Source organism: Rhinatrema bivittatum, chromosome 1 (genome assembly GCF_901001135.1).
Source record: "Rhinatrema bivittatum chromosome 1, aRhiBiv1.1, whole genome shotgun sequence".
Lineage (NCBI taxonomy): Eukaryota > Metazoa > Chordata > Amphibia > Gymnophiona > Rhinatrematidae > Rhinatrema > Rhinatrema bivittatum.
Window position 1 is genome coordinate 487151343 of NC_042615.1, and position 19158 is coordinate 487170500.

Genomic DNA, 19158 nt, shown 5'->3' on the forward strand with positions numbered 1-19158 from the left:
GCATTGCGTAACTTAGATTGCATTATCTTTTGTCCAGATTCAAGCCTTAAGCAGCCATTGAAAAAGCAAATAAGAAATAAGAATAAAGGAAATAAAAGTGCAGAGATGCTCCTGTAAGGGATGAAGTATATTCACCATGTATTTGTGCGTTCTTGTAATCCCCTACCCCCTATAATTTGAGGAGGATGGTGGGGAGTATATGGAGAGTGACTTTCTTCTCTAATCTCTGCACCTCTCCTATAACTCTGTAGCTCTCACATTCCTCCGCTCCTCACTTACTTCCTCTCCATCCAATTGCAGTCCTCTCTTCTCTTCCAATCTCCCACTACCATCACTACAGTCCCCATCACCTCTCTCCTACCTGCAGTCCTAACCCTCAGGCCTGAAATGGGCCTGAAGATGCTTACCTCCATCAGTTATGATCATTTTGAACAATTGTCGGATCAATCTCTCCCTGCCTTGTTTGTTGTATGTTTTCATGTTTTGTGGATTTTCACATGATAGTGAAAATCTGGGATGGAGGAGCAGCCTTGGTGCAGGATGTCAGATGTAATTGATCAGATTTCAAAAGCGAGAGTTTGGTGTTTTGGTCTTAGCCTGAAAAGAGGAGGATATAGCCCAGCTGTCTAGACTAACAGGAATTAACCAATGTAAGCCAACATTTTCAACCTCTTTCATCATCTGAAGGAGAGGGGGAGATATTCCCAGCCTTGTGACATCCCCTGAATTTCCAATATTTCCTCAGTCAGGAGTGTTAGAGCTTTGGTCCCACAGTATCCCCTGGATCTCCCACACACTTGAGTGTCTGGGAGCAGAGGATGAGGGGGTGATGGCCCTCAAGGCTTCCCTGGGATCTCCTTCATCCACCCACCCACCTCAAAACAAGTCTTCCCTGTACGTACCAGGATCAGTCCAGGACACCTGGGTTGTGACTCCGCACCAGTAGATGGAGACAGATTAAAACTTGTGGGCGGAGCCATATATAAGCCCCTGTGCCAGTCACAGCCCCTCAGTCTTACTCTGTCTCCAGTAGATGGTGCAGGTCCAGTCACAGCCCTTCCTGACCTGATTCTGGTGTTTGTCAGGTTTGGTTTTTTGAATTAGTTTTTTGTTAGGTCTATTTGTTCTGGGCTAAATTGGGTTTCTTTTTAATTCTTTCCCGGTTGCCCTGCCTCCCAGGGGAGTTGAGAGGTCCTGAGGGGACTACCCTCCCCCGGTCGAGGCCGCTGCCAGGGTTGAGGACCCGGCTGAGCTAGTGGCAGCGTCAGGGGTGACACCAGGGAGCCTGGTTCACTCACCCCTGCAGGAAATAGGGCTTTCAGAACCTGGGACAGCGCTTTTTTCTGTAAAAAAAAAAAAAAATAAAAAAAAATTTTACTTTTATTTTTTTGCGGCTCTCTGTTCCTTGGCGTTGCCGTTCCGTTTCCGGTTGGTGGGGGGCGTCGCCTGAAGGGGGAGGTCGCCCGAATTGCGCCGTTTTGATTATTTTGAATTTTTTTTCTTCTGAGGTGGAATTTTTCTGTTCGCGTCTCTGTTTTCCCGCGTTCGCCGGCATGCCTCGCGGTTCGCAGTGCAGGGCCTGCGGCTCGGCGCGCGCGCGTCTCTCCCGGGACAGCCTTTGTTCGGCTTGTGTCCCGGGTGATGAGGGCACCTCAGCAGCACCTCGGAGAGCTCGGTCCCGGGTCGCGAGGTGGGGGCCCCTCTGTCACCCCTCAGGAGCTGTTCCCGCTTAGCGCGGGAGTGGCAGCCATTTTGGCCACGGGCCGGGAAATTTCCAGAGAGACAGTGGGGGCTTCGTATCTACCTCCAGCGCTTTCCCCGCAGCGTGACAAAGCGAGGGAGGTCCCCTCGGAGGGGATTCGGTCCCCGGGGGACTCGAGTAGCGATTCAGCGGGTTCCGGAGAATTTTCTGAGGACTTTGCGCTGTTACTGCGCAAAGTCCTCAGATATAAGCGCAGCAAAGCGCATACGGGGAGATGTCTCGCGTACTGCTATCCGCAAGTCCCCGCCTCGGAAAAAGAAGGCCAGGAAGGGTGCGGAGATCGCCCAGAGTTCGTCCCGAGGGAAGCGGCTTCCCCGGGGGCTGCCGCAGGAATCGGATTCCGAGGATTCCCCCGGACGGATACGGAGGCCTCCGAAGAGCCCCTGATGGGGGCCAGGACGGGCAGCACCGGATGCAACGGCACAGCCTAGTGCAGGGAAAGGTGCACAGGCCTTAGACGGGGATGACCCCAAGGTGGTGCGGCTATTCCGCAGAGAGGAACTGTCACCTCTCATCCCAGCCATTCTCCAGGAGCTGGGGATTGAGGCTCCCCCAGTAGTGGTCCGCCAGGAGGCGAACATGGATCCCGTTTTGCTCGGCCTCACAGGGCCAGCGGTCGCCTTCCCTTTTCATTTCTCATCCACGGATATCCTCTTCAAGGAATGGGATACTCCGGAGCTGGGTTTGAAAGTCAGCAAAGCCATGGATAAGCTCTACCCTTTACCGGAGGAGGCGTTGGAACTCCTCAGACTCCCGAAGGTGGATGCGGCGGTCTCCGCTGTCACGAAGAGGTCTACCATCCCGGTCACGGGAGCAACTGCCCTCCGGGATATTCAGGACCGAAAGTTGGAGGTTCAACTCAAAAAGATTTTTGAGTTTCCGCCCTAGGAGTACGAGCTGCCATTTGCACGAACTTTGCTATGCGTGCTAGTCTGCGCTGGGCCCAAGTATTGCAGGCTAATGCGGATCTCTCTCCGGAGGAGGCTTCCCAAGCAGATAGGTTGGAAGCGGCTATTGCATATGGGGCTGATGCGCTCCATGATCTTTTACGCACTTCAGCTAGGTCCATGGTAGCAGCGGTGTCGGCACGCCGTCTTCTTTGGCTACGCAAACTGGGCGGCGGATGGTTCGTCCAAGGCTCACCTCGGGGCGTTACCCTTTAAAGGAAATTGCTGTTCGGAAAGGAGTTAGATGACTTAATGGTTTCTCTAGGTGAGAACCGAGCGTTTAAGCTGCCAGAGGATAGGGCCCGGGCGCGCTCTTCTTTTTCCAGCAGAGCTCGTTTCCGGGGATCCCGAAAGTCCAGGCCACAAAGATCCACCGGGTCCTCTTATAGACCGTCCTCTTCTCGGAACACTCACTGGCAGCAGTCCTTTCGAGGCAAACGTTTTGGCAGGCAAGGAGGAGCCCCGTCGGGTGCGGGGTCCAAGCCTTCGCAATGAAGTTCGGCCGGCCCATCCCTCCTTGCGTCCTCAGCACGTTGTCCCAAACGTGGGGGCGCGTCTATCCTTGTTCCTCGAGGAATGGGCCAGCATTACGTCGGATCAGTGGGTCCTCAATGTGATAAGACACGGTTACGAGTTAGATTTGCTCGCATCCCAGTGGACAAATTCCTGGTCTCGCCCTGCAAAGATCCCAAGAAGAAAGCGGCGGTGCTAGATACCATTCGAAGACTAGAAAGCTTGGGGGCCATCTCTCCGGTTCCGGCCGATCAGTACGGCAAGGGCCGTTATTCCATTTACTTCATAGTTCCCAAGAAAGACGGCACTTTCCGACCCATTCTGGATCTCAAAGGAGTCAACAGATGCCTTCGGGTCCCTCACTTCAAGATGGAGACCATTCGTTCGGTGATTGCGTCAGTGCGGCCAGGAGAATTCCTTGCGTCACTAGATCTCACAGAAGCATACCTTCATGTGGGCATCCAACCAGCGTTCCAGCGGTTCCTACGGTTTTGCATTCTGGGAAGACACTTCCAGTTCCGGGCTCTTCCGTTCGGCCTGGCGACAGCGCCTCGGACATTCACGAAAGTGATGGTGGTGGTGGCGGCGCACTTACGTCGGGAAGGCCTCCTGGTTCACCCTTACCTCGACGATTGGCTGATTCGGGCGAAGTCAGAGAGCTTGTGTCGGCAGGCGGTAGCCAAGGTGCTTCAATTCTTGCAGTCCCTGGGCTGGGTGGTCAACTACAACAAGAGTCATCTGGAACCCACTCAGTCCTTGGAGTATCTAGGAGCCGTCTTCGACACAAAACGGGGCAGAGTGATTCTCTCTCAGGAACGGATATGCAAATTACAGTCTCAGGTGCGACGGCTTTTGTCTCAGCACCGTCCGCGAGTCTGCGATTACCTGACAGTTCTCGGATCTATGGCCTCCACGCTGGCGTTAGTCCCTTGGGCATTCGCTCACCTACGGCCGCTGCAGTTTCATTGCTTTCCCGCTGGAAACCGATTTCAGAGGAATTTTATCTTCCACTGCATCTCGACAGTCAGGCGCGCTCCAGCCTGAGCTGGTGGCTGGACTCCAAACATCTCTCCTGTGGAGTATCTCTTCTCCTTCCCAACTGGACAGTGGTGACCACAGATGCCAGTCTTTCCGGTTGGGGTGCAGTCTGCCAAGGGAAATCGGTTCAAGGTCTGTGGTCAGAAGATTAGACCTGGTGGTCTATCAACCGCCTAGAGTCCAGGGCGGTCCGTCTGGCATTGCAAGCTTTTCTACCCCTCGTACGAGGAAAGGCGATCCGAGTATTGTCGGACAACGCTACCACCGTGGCTTACATCAATCGCCAGGGCGGGACGAAAAGCCCTCAAGTAGCGGAGGAAGCGCGTTCCTTGATGGCCTGGGCAGAGCGGCATCTCAGCGATCTCGCTGCGTCTCACATAGCAGGAGTCGACAATGTCCAGGCGGACTTCCTCAGCCGGCACCACCTGGATCCGGGAGAGTGGGAGCTGGCGGAAGAAGCGTTTCTTCTCATTTGCAGGACTTGGGGAACGCCCCACATGGACCTGATGGCCACGTGGCACAACTCAAAAGCTCCGAGATTTTTCAGTCGACGAGAAAGAGGAGCAGAAGGGGTCGACGCGTTAGCTCTTCCCTGGCCAGCGGAGGTGCTACTGTATGTGTTCCCACCGTGGCCCATGATCGGCAAAATCCTGCGGCGCATAGAATTGCACCCGTCCAACGTGATCATGGTGGCGCCGGAATGGCCGCGCCGTCCGTGGTTTGCGGATCTGATCCAATTGTCGGTGGCGCCGCCCCTTCGTCTACAGGGGTTTCCGGGGCTCCTTCGTCAGGGCCCCGTCTGTTTAGAGGATGCGGATCACTTCTGTCTCGCGGCATGGCTTTTGAGAGGAATCGTTTGAAGCGCAAAGGTTACTCGGATGCGGTAGTTGCCACATTGCTGAGATCCAGGAAGCAGTCTACATCTCTGGCCTATGTTAGAGTCTGGGTAGTTTTTGAAGAGTGGTGCGTAGAGCGGGGTCTGGATCCCACTTCCCGCTACTATTCCTGATATTTTGGCTTTTCTCCAGGCTGGGCTGGCCAAAGGTTTAGCATGCAGTTCCTACGGGTCCAAGTGTCGGCGCTTGGTTGTTTGCGTGGTAAAGTCAGGGGAGTCTCCCTGGCTCTCCACCCTGATATTTCCCGTTTTCTTAGGGGAGCGAAACACCTCCGTCCTCCTTTGCAGTTCCCTTGTCCATCTTGGAACCTCAACTGGGTGCTTTCGGCCTTATGCTCAGCTCCGTTTGAGCCTCTTAAGCGGTCTACGATCAAAGATCTCACGTTGAAGACTGTATTCCTGATAGCGATTGCGTCCGCTCGTCGAGTTTTCCGAGTTGCAGGCTTTGTCCTGTAGGGAGCCCTTCTTGCGCATTTCCGATTCGGGGGTTTCCTTGCGGACCGTTCCATCTTTTCTGCCTAAGGTCGTATCGGCTTTTCATTTGAATCAATCAGTTGAACTTCCTTCTTTTGCGGTAGGGGAGTCTTCTGACCCGAAATCAAGGGACTTGAGAAAGCTAGATGTGCGGAGGTCTCTTCTTCGCTATCTAGAGGTCACAAATTCTTTTCGGTTGACGGATCATCTGTTTGTGTTGACATCGGGTCCAAAGAAAGGTTCTGCTGCGTCCCGCACGACGATCGCCCGTTGGCTCAAGGAGGCCATTGGTTCCGCGTACATTTTGTGCGGTAAATCACCGCCGGTGGGTCTTCGTGCTCATTCAACGAGGTCTCATGCTGCGTCTTGGGCGGAATTTTCTCAGGTATCGCCTCAAGAGATTTGTAGGGCGGCTACCTGGAAATCGTTGCATACATTCATTAAACATTACCGGTTGGATGTTCAGGCTGCTGATGCTGGGGGATTTGGAGAGAGGGTACTCCGAGCGGGACTCTCTGCTTCCCACCCTCGGTAACTTAGCTCTGGTACATCCCAGGTGTCCTGGACTGATCCTGGTACGTACAGGGAAAGGAAAATTAGTTTCTTACCTGATAATTTTCGTTCCTGTAGTACCAAGGATCAGTCCAGGATCCCGCCCGCAGTATTGCGCTATAGTAACGGAGAGTCCGCTCATTGTTGTTTTTTAATACGCTGACCCCTTGTTTTGTTCGCTCTCCCGGTTGGGGAGTCTGTTTTCCTGTAGGGGTGTTGTAGTTGTTTTTTGGTTTTCTTAGTGAATTTCTATAGTTAGCTATGTTGGCTTTTGGATTTTCTACTTTGACATTACGTATGACTGAGGGGCTGTGACTGGCACAGGGGCTTATATATGGCTCCGCCCACAAGTTTTAATCTGTCTCCATCTACTGGTGCGGAGTCACAACCCAGGTGTCCTGGACTGATCCTTGGTACTACAGGAACGAAAATTATCAGGTAAGAAACTAATTTTCCTTTCCATGTACTCTTTGCCCATCCCAAGGGGCTTCTAGCAAGTGTAATGGATTCATGCACACACTGGCACAGAACTGGTTGCTGTGAGATTTGTGATATTGGAAAAGGATCTTCATGTTAAACCCTTTTCTTGAGCTGGAACTGAGGATGTAAGATATGTCTGTTCTCCCTCACACCCTCTGCTATTTCTCTTGTAGGTCTGGGAAGCAGCAGATATTCTGATTAAAGCCGCTCTCCCTCTCACCACCAGTGACACAAAAACTGTATCTGAATGGATCAGTCAAATGGCCACTCTGCCTCAAGCCTCCAATTTAGCCACCCGTATCTTGCTTCTCACGCTGCTTTTTGAGGTGAGACCCCCCCCCCCCCATCCCTCTTACTCAGCACTAGGTTGGTGCTATCAGCCAGAGTTAATTGTGGTAGCTGATTGTTCTCTCCCTCTTCAGGAGCTGAAGCTGCCATGCGCCCGAGTGGTGGAGACAAGCGGGATTCTGAATGTGCTCATCAAGCTGTTAGAAGTAGTGCAGCCCTGCCTGCAAGCAGCAAAGGAGCAGAAGGAGGTGCAGACCCCCAAGTAAGATCCCCCCTGTGGGCCATGCAGTTGTGTCTGTATGAGTCTCTTTCCTGTTTTCTCTGTCCTTTGAGTTCTGGCCATGAAGGTAGGTTGGATGCCATCTGCAGCAGAGACCAACATTTCAAGAAGCTGCTCCAGTGCGCTGGTGGGATAGACTTGTAGAATGTCTTTAATCTGAGGTGGCAGTGCTATCACACAGTCTGGACTGTGGCATTAACAGAATCACTCTTACTGATCTGTAGCTACAAGTGCCCTGGCACAGATCATGCTATTGCTATTAACATGTAGCTCCTTTCTCTTCCTCAGATGGATCACACCAGTATTGCTGTTGATTGATTTCTATGAGAAGACAGCCATTTCTTCCAAGAGGCGAGCGCAGATGAACAGGGTAAAGTATAAGAAGGAACACGTGTATGATGGGGATGTTGATCCCTGGCTTATATGTAGTTTTCAGACATGCCCAAGTACTTGTAAAAGACCAGAGAGTGAAATAAATGAGACAAGCTGCAAGATTATACCAAGACTCTCTGGGGTGGGTATGTGGGTCTGCATAGCTTCTGACTCAACCCAGGCACTGTTTCATCTCTGTTCTTTCTGTAGTATCTTCATGTCAATGCCAACAACTGGCGCTGGTTTGATGATCGCTCTGGCCGTTGGTGCAGCTACAGTGCTAGCAACAACAGCACTATTGATACAGCTTGGAAGGGAGGGGAACCCAGTGTGCGCTTCACAGCTGGACGCAGACGCTACACAGTTCAGTTTACCACCATGGTGCAGGTATGGATCCTGGGTGCTTGGGTTGTTCTGGACCTCTTGAATCGGAAGTTCTTAGTGCATAAGTGAACAGGTGCTATGGTGATGCCTTGCAGTCAGGACCGTTTTTCTTTTGAGATTTTCATTTTTGAGATGTGGGGAAGGAAGTGCAAATCACAGCTACTACCTCTACTTTGGGCTCTGTACTACTATGCATCAGCCACATACAACTGTGGTATGCAAGTTCATGCTTTGAGAAACAGTTGCTGTGTTTCCAATTCACTACTAAAAAGGACTGGTAGCCTTTTCTTTCTCTCCTTTGTCCCCTGGTGCAATTTCACTATTAGTCTGTTATACATAGAACCATGGACTATTCCCTATGGCACCCTCTAAAGATACTTTTGCCAGCCCACAAAGTTGAAACTAGTCTGGACAGCTGGATTATATCCTCCACCTCTACATCCAGCCAGACCAGTCCTGAAACATGGGTTTATGCCTTCTAACCAGCAGATGGAGACAGACTAACAGGTTTGCTGACCTCAGCCTGCCAGTAATCTTGATCTCTAGCAGATGGTAGGCAAGCATCTCATGCTGTGAGCGGAGGTCTAGTTAGTCCAGGTAAAGAAGAAAAATTTAGTTCCATGTACCTACCTGGATCAGTCTAGACTGCTGGGTTTTGTGCCCCCCCGCCCCAGCAGATAGACAGATGTTTTAGAAACAAAACTCTGCCTTATATAGGAGAGTGCCACCTACAGTCGCCAGTATTTCTCTGTCTCTAGCAGATGGTGGAGGTGCAAAACCTACAGTCTGGTCAGAGTCTTTTATTTTGGGTTAAATTTAGTCTAGTTAGTGAGAGTTCTCTATATTTTTCCAGTTTAAGAGTCTCTCTTTAAAAAAAAAAAAAATTACTCAAAAAAGGGAGTTTCCCATGGCTCTCTTTGTTCTGTTAAACTCTTACTGGACAAGACAATCAACACGTCTGTAGTAATGTTGATTATAAACTCCTGAGAATAGTGCCTGAAGCTCCCCTGTGGTTTCTTCTTTGTGACCCTACGAATAGGCATCACCTGTCTGGTTCCAGTTTGCCTGCTTCTACATAAATCCAGAGACATTCTGTAAGTCACTCAGAGTCCATTCAGCCCAGGCAGGCCAAAGACACGCAGAGGCTTCTGGGATTTCCTTCTCCATGTTGGTTTTCTGTTCAGGTATACTTCTCACTTCCCCCGATCTTCCAGGGGCAGAACTTCACAGCACTTCAATCCATACAGAAGCAACTACCAAGCGCCCCGCCCTACGGGCAGGAACCAGTCCTTTCGGAACAAGCACTACAAGAGGGTAACCAGCTCAGGTCCAGGCCCCAGCCGTACCCCACAATGAGATTCAGCCGACCCATCCAAGGGAAGAAGCCATAGGGGGCAGACTAGCCCTATTCTACCACAGATGGGTCGAGAGAACTTCGGACAAGTGGGTCCTAACCATCATTCGAGAGGGATACTACCTGGATTTCCTCCGAACCCCCCCCCCCCCCCCCCCCCCCCCCCCCCCCCGGACATGTTCGTGGAATCCCCCTGCCTTGACCCCTCCAAGAGGGTGGCAGTGGAAACTACACTGACCAGACTACTGGCCCTCGAGGCCGTAACCCCAGTGCCCTGTTTTTTCTCAAATGAACGACTCTGACCAAGTCTTAAATCACCACAAGAAATAAATACTGGGCATTATTCCATTTATTTTATCGTCCCCAAGAAAAGAGGGGACGTTCAGGCCCATCCTAGACTTAGTCGGTCAACCGCCACCTGGGGATTCCCCACTTTCGCATGGAAACCCTATGCTCCGTAATAAGGGCGATACAACCGGGAGAGTTCCTCACATCCCTGGATCTTTCGGAGGCCTACCTTCACATCCCGATTCATCAGGAACATCAGCGCTTCCTACGCTTCAACATCCTGGACCGTCACTACCAGTTCTGGGCCCTACCCTTCAGGTTAGCCACAGCACCCCGGATGTTCACGAAGATCATAGTGGTGGTGGCAGCAATACTGAGGAAGGAAGGAATCCTCGTACACCCTTACCTAGACGATTGTCTGATCAGGGTGAAATCGCCAGAGGAAAGTCACCAAGCAACCAACAGAGTCAAATCTCTACTGGAGAGCCTCGGATGGGTGGTCAATACAAACAAGAGTTGTTTGCAACCCACATAGTCGCTAGAATACCTAGGAGTCTGATTCGACACCAAAGAGGACAAGGTCAGCCTGACCCCCACAAGGAGATCAAAACTGAGGAACCGGTTACAAACCCTGCTGAGCGAACTTTGCCCCACAGCTTGGGATTACCTACAAGTCCTCGGTCTGATGGCATCCACATTGGAAGTAGTGCCATGGGTGCAGGCTCACATGAGACCCCCTACAGCGCTCACTTCTGACACGATGGAATCCACGGTCCCGGAACTACGTCATCCGTCTATCACTCCCGAGCAGAGTCCGGCCCCAGTTACGGTGGTGGCTGCAGGGCCTAGCAGATGCCATCACTGTGCTTCGGGAAGAAGAAAGAGGAGAATGCATGGAGCTTTCAGGCCTGGGCCTGACCCTGGGCAGAGGCCCAGGTTTCGGGACCCGGCCTCCTGGCCAAGGCCCCGGCATCGGACTTGACCCCCAAGTTGGTTGCAGTGTCTTTCCAAAGCCCTGGCATCAGGCCTGGGTCTGGCCAAGTTTCCGGCATCGGGACCCAGTGTCCAGGCTGGGCTGTGGCTTTGGACCTTTGTCCGGGCTCCAGCCGAGGCTCAGGCCAAAGCCTATGCCTTGCATACACCAAGGCTGTGGCAATGTGCCTTGGCCTACTCATGTCTGAGTCTTTGGCCTAGTCCGAGCCGGCAGATCCCCACCAGACTAGGTAAGTGGGGGCAAGGGGAGATCCTGGCCCCAGCATTTTTCTGGGAGGATGGGAGAGAGGGCTTGTTTTCATTTTTTGGCCTTTTTTTTTTCTTTTTTTTCTTGATTGACTTTGTGTGTTTTTTTCACATGAATGAAACGATTCAAGCATCCACTAACCGAAATTCATGGGGGGAAAAAACATCCTGAAAACAATCCAAAAAAATGAGAGCACATTTTTTCCCCTGCACATCCATACGAGCAACTCGTTGTTACACTTCTTATACCAGTGATGTGACTGAAAGTTTAGTTCTCTATCTCCATATGCTGGCAGGATGGTATAAACACATGCATCTGGACTGGTGTGGCAGGATTCAAAGAAAAGAAATGAACTGCTAAAACTACATTTCACCATCCTTTTTATAAGCTGGTATAGGCTTAGCCTAGGTCTGCTGGGGTACAGGGTTACTGTGCATATGCAAAACTTACTTGTCTATTCCAGCCATTAGCTGATTACCAGCTATTTCAGTTGCCATGTGGTGATGTCACAGACTTGTATTGACTGTTAATTGCACTCTTGAAGCCATAGCTAACCTATGGTCAGTATGGCCTGGGCCATTAGTCCCAGTGCCAGAAGGGTGCTGTGAGTACTGCTTCTGTAGTGCAATGGGGGAAAAACAGGAAAAGAGAGGCTGGATTAAGGAGCAGAGTAGCTGCTATTCTCAGTCTCTTCCAAATTCTTCCCCTCCCCCTCATGTTCCTTGCAAGATATGAGGGGAAATGCTGGAATATGAAGCAGATGGGACTCTCTTCTCTGCTTTTTCTGCTCCAGCTTCTGCCTCACCCAGCTCATCTCATACCCTGCAAGCTGCCTGTTAGAGGAAGGGCTGAAGCAGGAAGCAGAGGGCTGTACTCTGCTGAGTGAGATTCCATGTACAATCTCTGAGTACCTATTCCTAGGGAATGAGGATATAGGGAAGAGTGTTGGGATCATCCATGGAAGGAAGGAATTTAAAGGGAATATGTGGGTGGATTGGAAGAGTTGATGCATGCACCCTCCCCTATTCCACACTGAATCTCAGGGTAAACCTATCTCAAAAGTTCCTGTGTTTGGAATTTGCAGAAAGATGGCTGGGAGGGGGAAAAGAGTTGGCGGGAGAATGTCTATATACAGACAGCATGCACTGGAAATGTAATTAAATTTGGCAATGTCATGAGAGGCGTGGTAAGTGCTAATCTCATTCAAAAAAAGATAAAAATTGGTTTAGAAAACTAACCAAATGTGAAGGAGATACATAGAGCTGACAAAACATTTATTTATTAATTTATTAATTTATTAATTTATTTAACATTTTTCTATACCGAACTTCATGACAAGCTTCATATCAGGCCGGTTTACATCAAACTTAGGGGTTAACTTAACAAAAAACATATTGGACTTGTGGCAAATGGAGAAATCTAGTAAGAGGCTAAGCTGTGAAATGTTAAAAATGTGAGGGGAAAGGAGGCAATTATGCAAAGTGCCTTAGCTAACAGGAGCCACAGGCCCTATAATAAGGTGGTTTCTGTGTGATACCTGGTTGTTAGTGCTGTTATGGTAACATAATAAATGAAAAGGTCCGAAATGGCCCATCCAGTCTGCCCAGCAAGGTTTTTTGGGTTGAAACTGCAGCTCTTTGCAAGTTAACCCTGTGCCTTTTTTTTTTCTTTTTGAAGCACAATATAATCTTTTCAGTGAGGATTTGGGTAGAAGTGCTGCTCCATGCAGGTTACCACAGTGTTTTTGCTTCATTTGTTTTTCCTATAAGGCATCCTTTGTAGCACACTTTTTTTTTTTAAGTTCTGCTATCTGGTTATGGGTTAGGAAGGTGATATATTTGGCAGGGTTTAGTGTTGCATAACTATGTATGGTAGAGGAAGGAGTTTGCTGTTAATCAGATCTAGAACCTAATTAGTTTAATAGAATCAAAATTTATAATTTGGTAGAAGCAAAAGACATGACACCAGAGCTTAAAGGCACACTTTCTTTTCAACCCCCTAACAAGATAGAGATTACTAATCAGTTGGGTAGAGGTTAAGAGCCATTTCTGGTAAAGTTTAAGGATTACATCCATACAAATTGAAGAATCACATTTTTGGGACCAGGGGGTCACACTTATTTATTTATTTATTTATTTATTTATTTATTTATTTAAAGGCTTTACATTTTAACAAAAGGAGTGGAAAGTACAATGTAACAGGGGATAGGGGGGAAACAGGATAACAATAACCAAGGAAAAGGCATGAAAATACAAATCTAAAAACTGAGATAAAATAGCAAGGTTCAACTGAAGATTAAATGACAAGATTACATAAATCAACATAACACAAATCAAACATTACATAGATCAACAATACAATCAACATTACATGAATCAACATTACATATAGCAACATTAAATGACAAGAACAAATTACAAAATCAACATTACAATTCAACTTATCTGTTATAGGTTATAAATAAGTGTTTTCTTTTACATTAAAAAGAAACTGAAAACATTTGTCTCCCAGTTTATGGTGTTGAGTGTTGTATACAGGGTGAGGACACTTTCACTTGGCCATGGATGGCAACTTGCTCTACCTGCTGTCCACAGAGAGCACCAGTTGCAAGTAAGCACCTCTGTTTAATTGACTCTATGGATGTTTTTGACAAGAGCAGAAAAGCTGGAAGTAGGTCATGGGTTGTTACTTCCTTGTATATTCATATTCCAGAAAAGATAGATCAACACCCTACTGACAAGACTAGTGTGGAGTACTAATATAACAAGTTGACTGAGGAAGCCAAATTCCTACTTATTATGAAGGGTGTAGGGCCAGATCCCATTTTAGCTTGTCCATCATGGCACTCGTCTTCTCTGCTGTGAATTTCTCAGGCTTGCTCTCTGATCCTGCTGTTTCTTGTCTCTCCATTGATCCTGCAGGTGAATGAGGAAACTGGAAACAGACGCCCGGTGATGTTGACATTGCTGCGTGTACCTAGGCTTAGTAAGAACTCCAAAAATGGGAATGGGCAGGAGCTGGACAGGACCCTGGAAGAAGGAAAAGAAGCAGAAACAAAGATCAAAGAAGAGAAGGGGAATGGTACTGCAGTATTTCTGTGTATATGTGTTCACCCTGGGTGGGTGGGAGCTTCACAGTATCCCTGTATACATCTGCTTTTATGTTAAAGCCCTGATGATTCCCTTCAGGCTTTTGTGAAAAAACTGCAAGATTGAAAGATGGTTTGGAGCTGAGTGAATATTACCTGATATATAAGCTGAATATACTTCTATCCTAAGGCTTTATTAATTGGGGGAAGGGACAGCTGCCTCACTATCTTTTTGGGAGTGTCATTTTCTGAAATGTAGTGATGGAATTGACACGGGGCCCATGAGCTGATTCATACGCACAGGCTCTATCATGGCTGCAGTCTCTCCTCGTCATAACATAAACTTAATGCAGGATTGCCAATGCCTACTAGAGCAGGGGTCCCCTAACTATGGCCCACAGACTGCATTTGGCCTTCAGAGCAAAATTTTCTGGCCTGCCAAACACTTCTGTGCCTGCAGCAAACTCTGCTAGTGGAACAATGTTTACATATTTTAACCATTTGTGACGGCAGGAGAAGCCTTTAGTGTTGGAAGGATTCCCACCCCTGCTAACTAAAGCGAAAGTCTTGCATGGCGGCAGGAGAATCCTGCAGTGCTGAAGGGTCCCCATCCTCTACCAGTAGAAGAGAAGTCCCACACAAGATGAGGGGCTTGCATGTGAAAGGGAGATAACAGGAAAGGAGGAGAAGGGATGTGAAGATGGAAAAGGAGTGAGGGAAGAGAGGAGATGGTGCAGAAGAGAGGAAAGGAAAGAGTAAGTGTATAGGAAGGGCATGAGTGGGAAAGTGTCAAAAATGCATCACCTTATTCACCACCACCACTCCCTCCTAACCCCATGGGGGCAGGTGCTGAAGAAGTGGAGAGGTATGGCAGGATTGCCTATGTCCTATCTGCCATTCCCTGTACGTACCAGGATCAGTCCAGACTGCTGGGTTATGCCTCCCCTCCAGCAGATGGAGTCATAGAAAAGCTGAAAGCACCCCCTAGATATACTGGTGTGCCACCTGCGATCCCTCAGTATTTCTCTGACTCCAGCAGATTGAGAGGCATAACCTGCGGTCCTGATCCTGTTCAGATTTCTCTTTGGTTACAGGTTTGACTATTCTGGTGGGACCTTTGACTAGACCAATTTACTTTAGTTTAAAAAAAAAAAAGGGATTTCTTGACTTCTTATTATTTTGATTCAGTTTTTGTTGGTCGCACTGGATGAGTAGATAGGGGCAGGCTTGGCAGGGCATGCCCTAATGCCAGGTACCCGGAGCTTCCCATAACCTCGGTGGCCAGGGGAGTATTTACCGGTGGGCCGGTCACTCTCCCCCTGACTCTGTCCCAGGGATGTAATTTCTCTGAAGGGGGCTCTTTGTATATTATGCTACATGGATTTCTCAGTCAGCCACATTTGTCAAAGGGCGTACTGCATGTTTTAGTTGGTTTGTAAAAAAACAAAAAAACCTTTTCCGGAGGATTTTGAGACTAAAGGGAACTTTCTCTAGCAATTTGATAACGCCCTTATATAGCCCCAGCCTGCCCGAATCGGGCCTGGGGCTCCGGAGGGGGTGGAGTTCTTTCACCCGGCCCGACACAGACCCTAGTTCTGAGCTGATTTTGTGCGCTTTTCTGTTCGGGCCCACCATCGCAATGCTGCAGGCATCTGCCTGCACGGCGAGTGCCGAACCAGTCGTTATTCGATCTACTTTGTGGTTTCCAAAAAGGACGGCACGTTTTGCCCGATTCTCGACCTGAAGCAGGTCAACCGGGCCCTGCGCGTTCCATGTTTTCGGATGGAGACGTTGAGATCGGTCATTGCGGCTGTCCACAAGGGAGAATTTTTGGCCTCTTTGGATCTAACGGAAGCCTATCTGCACATAGGAATCCAAGCGCACCATCAAAGGTTCCTCCGATTCTTGGTTCTAGGGGAGCATTACCAGTTCTGTGCCCTTCCTTTTGGGTTGGTGACGGCCTCCAGGGTATTCACCAAGGTGTTGGTGGTTGCAGCCTTTCTGCGGCGCCAGGGGATTTTAGTTCATCCTTATCTGGACGATTGGCTGATTCATGCGAAGTCAGAGGCTCTTTGCAGGATGGCAATGCAGTCTGTGTTGGACAGACTGAAATCGTTGGGCTGGATAGTTAACTTCGACAAGAGTCATCTTGCTCCGTCCCAGGAATTGGAGTTTCTGGGAGCCCGTTTCGACACTTAGGAGGGCAAGGTGTTCCTGCCCCGCCAGCGAATGGACAATTTAATGACTCAGGTCCGGCACCTCTTGGCTCTCCCTTTGCCCACGGCATGGGATTATTTACAGGTTCTTGGACATATGGCTTCTACGCTGGAATTGGTCCCTTGGGCTTTTGCTCATATGCGTCCCTTACAGAGGGCATTGCTTTCCCGCTGGGATCCCAAGTCGGAGGTCTATCAACTACAATTACCGCTCCTGGATCCAGCCAGGTCCAGTCTCAGTTGGTGGTTGCAGCCGGAACATCTTCGCCAAGGGGCGGACTTGGAACCTCCGTCTTGGATCATCGTTACGACAGATGCCAGTCTGACAGGCTGGGAAGCAGTCTGTCAATCCAGGTCGACACAGGGTCGATGGTCGCCTCGTCAGGCCAAATGGTCAATCAGTCGACGAGAAACCAGAGCAGTTCACTTGGCCCTCCGTCATTTTCTCCCTTTGGTTCAACATCAAGCAGTGCGGGTCCTGTCCGACAACGCGACGACCGTAGCCTACATAAATCGGCAAGGAGGGACACGAAGTTGCCCGGTGGCCTCCGAGGCAGACTTATTGATGGTCTGGGCGGAGCGTCACCTCAGCCATCTCGCGGCTTCCAACATCGTGGGCGTGGACAACGTTCAGGCGGATTTTCTCAGCCGGCAGAATCTGGATCCAGGAGAGTGGGAGCTGTCATCTGTGGTGATGTGGCTCATAACTCATCGCTGGGGGACTCCACGCTTAGATCTGATGGTGACTCGGTTCAACGCCAAGGCGGCTCAATTTTTCAGTCGCAGGAGAGAGCACGGCTTTGAAGGGGTGGATGCTCTGGTACTTCCGTGGCCTCCAGACATTCTTCTTTGTGTTTCCCCCGTGACCCTTGGTGGGGAAAGTTCTAAGATGCATAGAGTCCCACCGGGGGCTAGTGTTCTCGTGGCTCCAGAATGGCCGAGAAGACAGTGGTTCGCGGATCTCGTCAACCTGGCAGTGGACAGTCCCTTGCGTCTGGGGCACATCCCAAATCTTCTTCGACAAGGTCCCGTATTTTTCGATCAAGCAGATCGCTTTTGTCTAGCGGCTTGGCTTATGAGAGGCGACAGTTGAGAAAGAAAGGTTACCTGGAGGCTGTAATTTCCACGCTTTTTAGAGCCCGCAAGACCTCCACTTCCATTACCTATGTTAGGGTCTGGAAGGTTTTTGACTCTTGGTGCAGTGGGTTGAATGTGACTCCACGACAGGCCTCTGTAGTACATATTCTAGCCTTTTTACAAGAGGGATTGAAGAAGGGCCTGGCCTGTAATTCTCTTCGAGTACAGGTGGCGGCCTTGGGCTGTCTGCGGGGTAAGATTGAAGGTTCTTCCATTGCAGGTCACCCGAATATGGTTAGTTTTCTACGCGGTGTCAAGCATTTGCGTCCTCCGGTGCGAGCACTTTGTCCGTCCTGGAGCTTAAATTTGGTTCTTCGTGATCTATGCACCTCGCCGTTTGAGCCCATCAAGCACGCCACCTTGAAGGATCTAACTCTCAAAACAGTTTTTCTTGTGGCTATTTGTTCGGTGCGTCGTGTCTCCGAAGTACAGGTGCTATCGTGCCAGGAACCATTTTTGCGTATTACAGACTCAGGAGTGTCCCTGAGGACGGTACCCTCCTCCTTGCCTAAGGTGGTTTCGGCTTTCCACGTCAATCAGTCAATAGACCTTCCATCCTTCTCGGAGGAGGATACCCATTCTGCTCACGGTCGAGACTTGCAGCGATTGGATGTCCGGACCCTTTTGCGGTATTTGGAAGTCACTAATGAGTTCCGACGGTCGGATTATCTCTTTGCCTTGTGGAATGGTTCGAAGAAAGGACATATGGTGTCTAAGACTACCATCGCTCGCTGGTTGAAGGATGCAATTGCTTCCACGTACATATGTCACAGATGTTCTGTCCCTGACAGGCTTAAGGCTCACTCTCTCCGCTCTCAGGCGGCATCATGGGCTGAAAGCCAATGTGTTTCACCTTAGGAAATTTGCAGAGTGGCTACTTGGAAGTCATTGCACACGTTTGCTAGGCATTATAGGTTGGATGTTTGAGATCCGGCTGTAGAGTCCTTTGGCAGCAGTGTGCTTTGAGCGGGACTCTCTGGGTCCCACCCCATTTAAGGCGGCTCGGGTACATCCCAGCAGTCTGGACTGATCCTGGTACGTACAGGGAAAGGAAAATTAGTTTCTTACCTGATAATTTTCGTTCCTGTAGTACCAAGGATCAGTCGAGACGCCCGCCCAGGAATGTCTGTTACAGGAGAGTCCGCTCGTCTTCATGTCATGTTTCTGTTGTTTTCTCTTCACAGATGCTTTCATCATGTTATTCGTTTGCAGAGTGGTTTTAACATATGTTTATTGCTCTAGTCATTGGTTCTTACAAAAAAAAACAAAACCAAAAAACCTCAGGTTGTGATGTATGTTTCATTCTGCTTTGATATTGATTATACTGAGGGATCGCAGGTGGCACACCAGTATATCTAGGGGGTGCTTTCAGCTTTTCTCCGACTCCATCTGCTGGAGGGGAGGCATAACCCAGCAGTCTGGACTGATCCTTGGTACTACAGGAACGAAAATTATCAGGTAAGAAACTAATTTTCCTTACCTCTGGAAGCCCTGCTCCCTCCCTCCCCTCCTCCCATCTTTGGCAGCATTTCAAAATACAGAAAAGAACAGATTCAAAGGAAGATCTTTCACCCCACTCCATGAAAACTCTGAGGGAACACACTCACCCCTGGCCTCTCAGTGATTTGAATCATATGCAGCCCTTTAAAAAAAAAAAAAAATGTTTGGGGACCCCTATGCTACACTGGCCCCAGCAATAATAGCACTCTTCCCTCTTTTTTTACGTTGTTTTGGACAGATGAGATTAGAACAGTGTAGTAGAGACTTGGTGGGAGGGAAGAGAATTATTCAAGCTCTGCCCCAAGATGCAAAAATATATTAATCATGGCCTGGTGCATATTATGATTTTT

General features: G+C 49.4%; 1 protein-coding gene across 9 annotated transcripts in view; it reads left to right on the plus strand.

Annotated features, from left to right (window-relative positions):
- HUWE1 (HECT, UBA and WWE domain containing E3 ubiquitin protein ligase 1) overlaps nt 1–19158 on the plus strand; it is a 907188-nt gene that overhangs the window by 460016 nt on the left and 428014 nt on the right. For all 9 annotated transcript variants that reach the window (XM_029607938.1, XM_029607967.1, XM_029607972.1 and 6 more), the window contains 5 exons: nt 6835–6987; nt 7084–7211; nt 7518–7599; nt 7812–7988; nt 13789–13948. In XM_029607938.1, coding sequence (XP_029463798.1) covers nt 6835–6987; nt 7084–7211; nt 7518–7599; nt 7812–7988; nt 13789–13948 — 700 coding nt within the window. The remainder of the gene's footprint in view (nt 1–6834; nt 6988–7083; nt 7212–7517; nt 7600–7811; nt 7989–13788; nt 13949–19158) is intronic.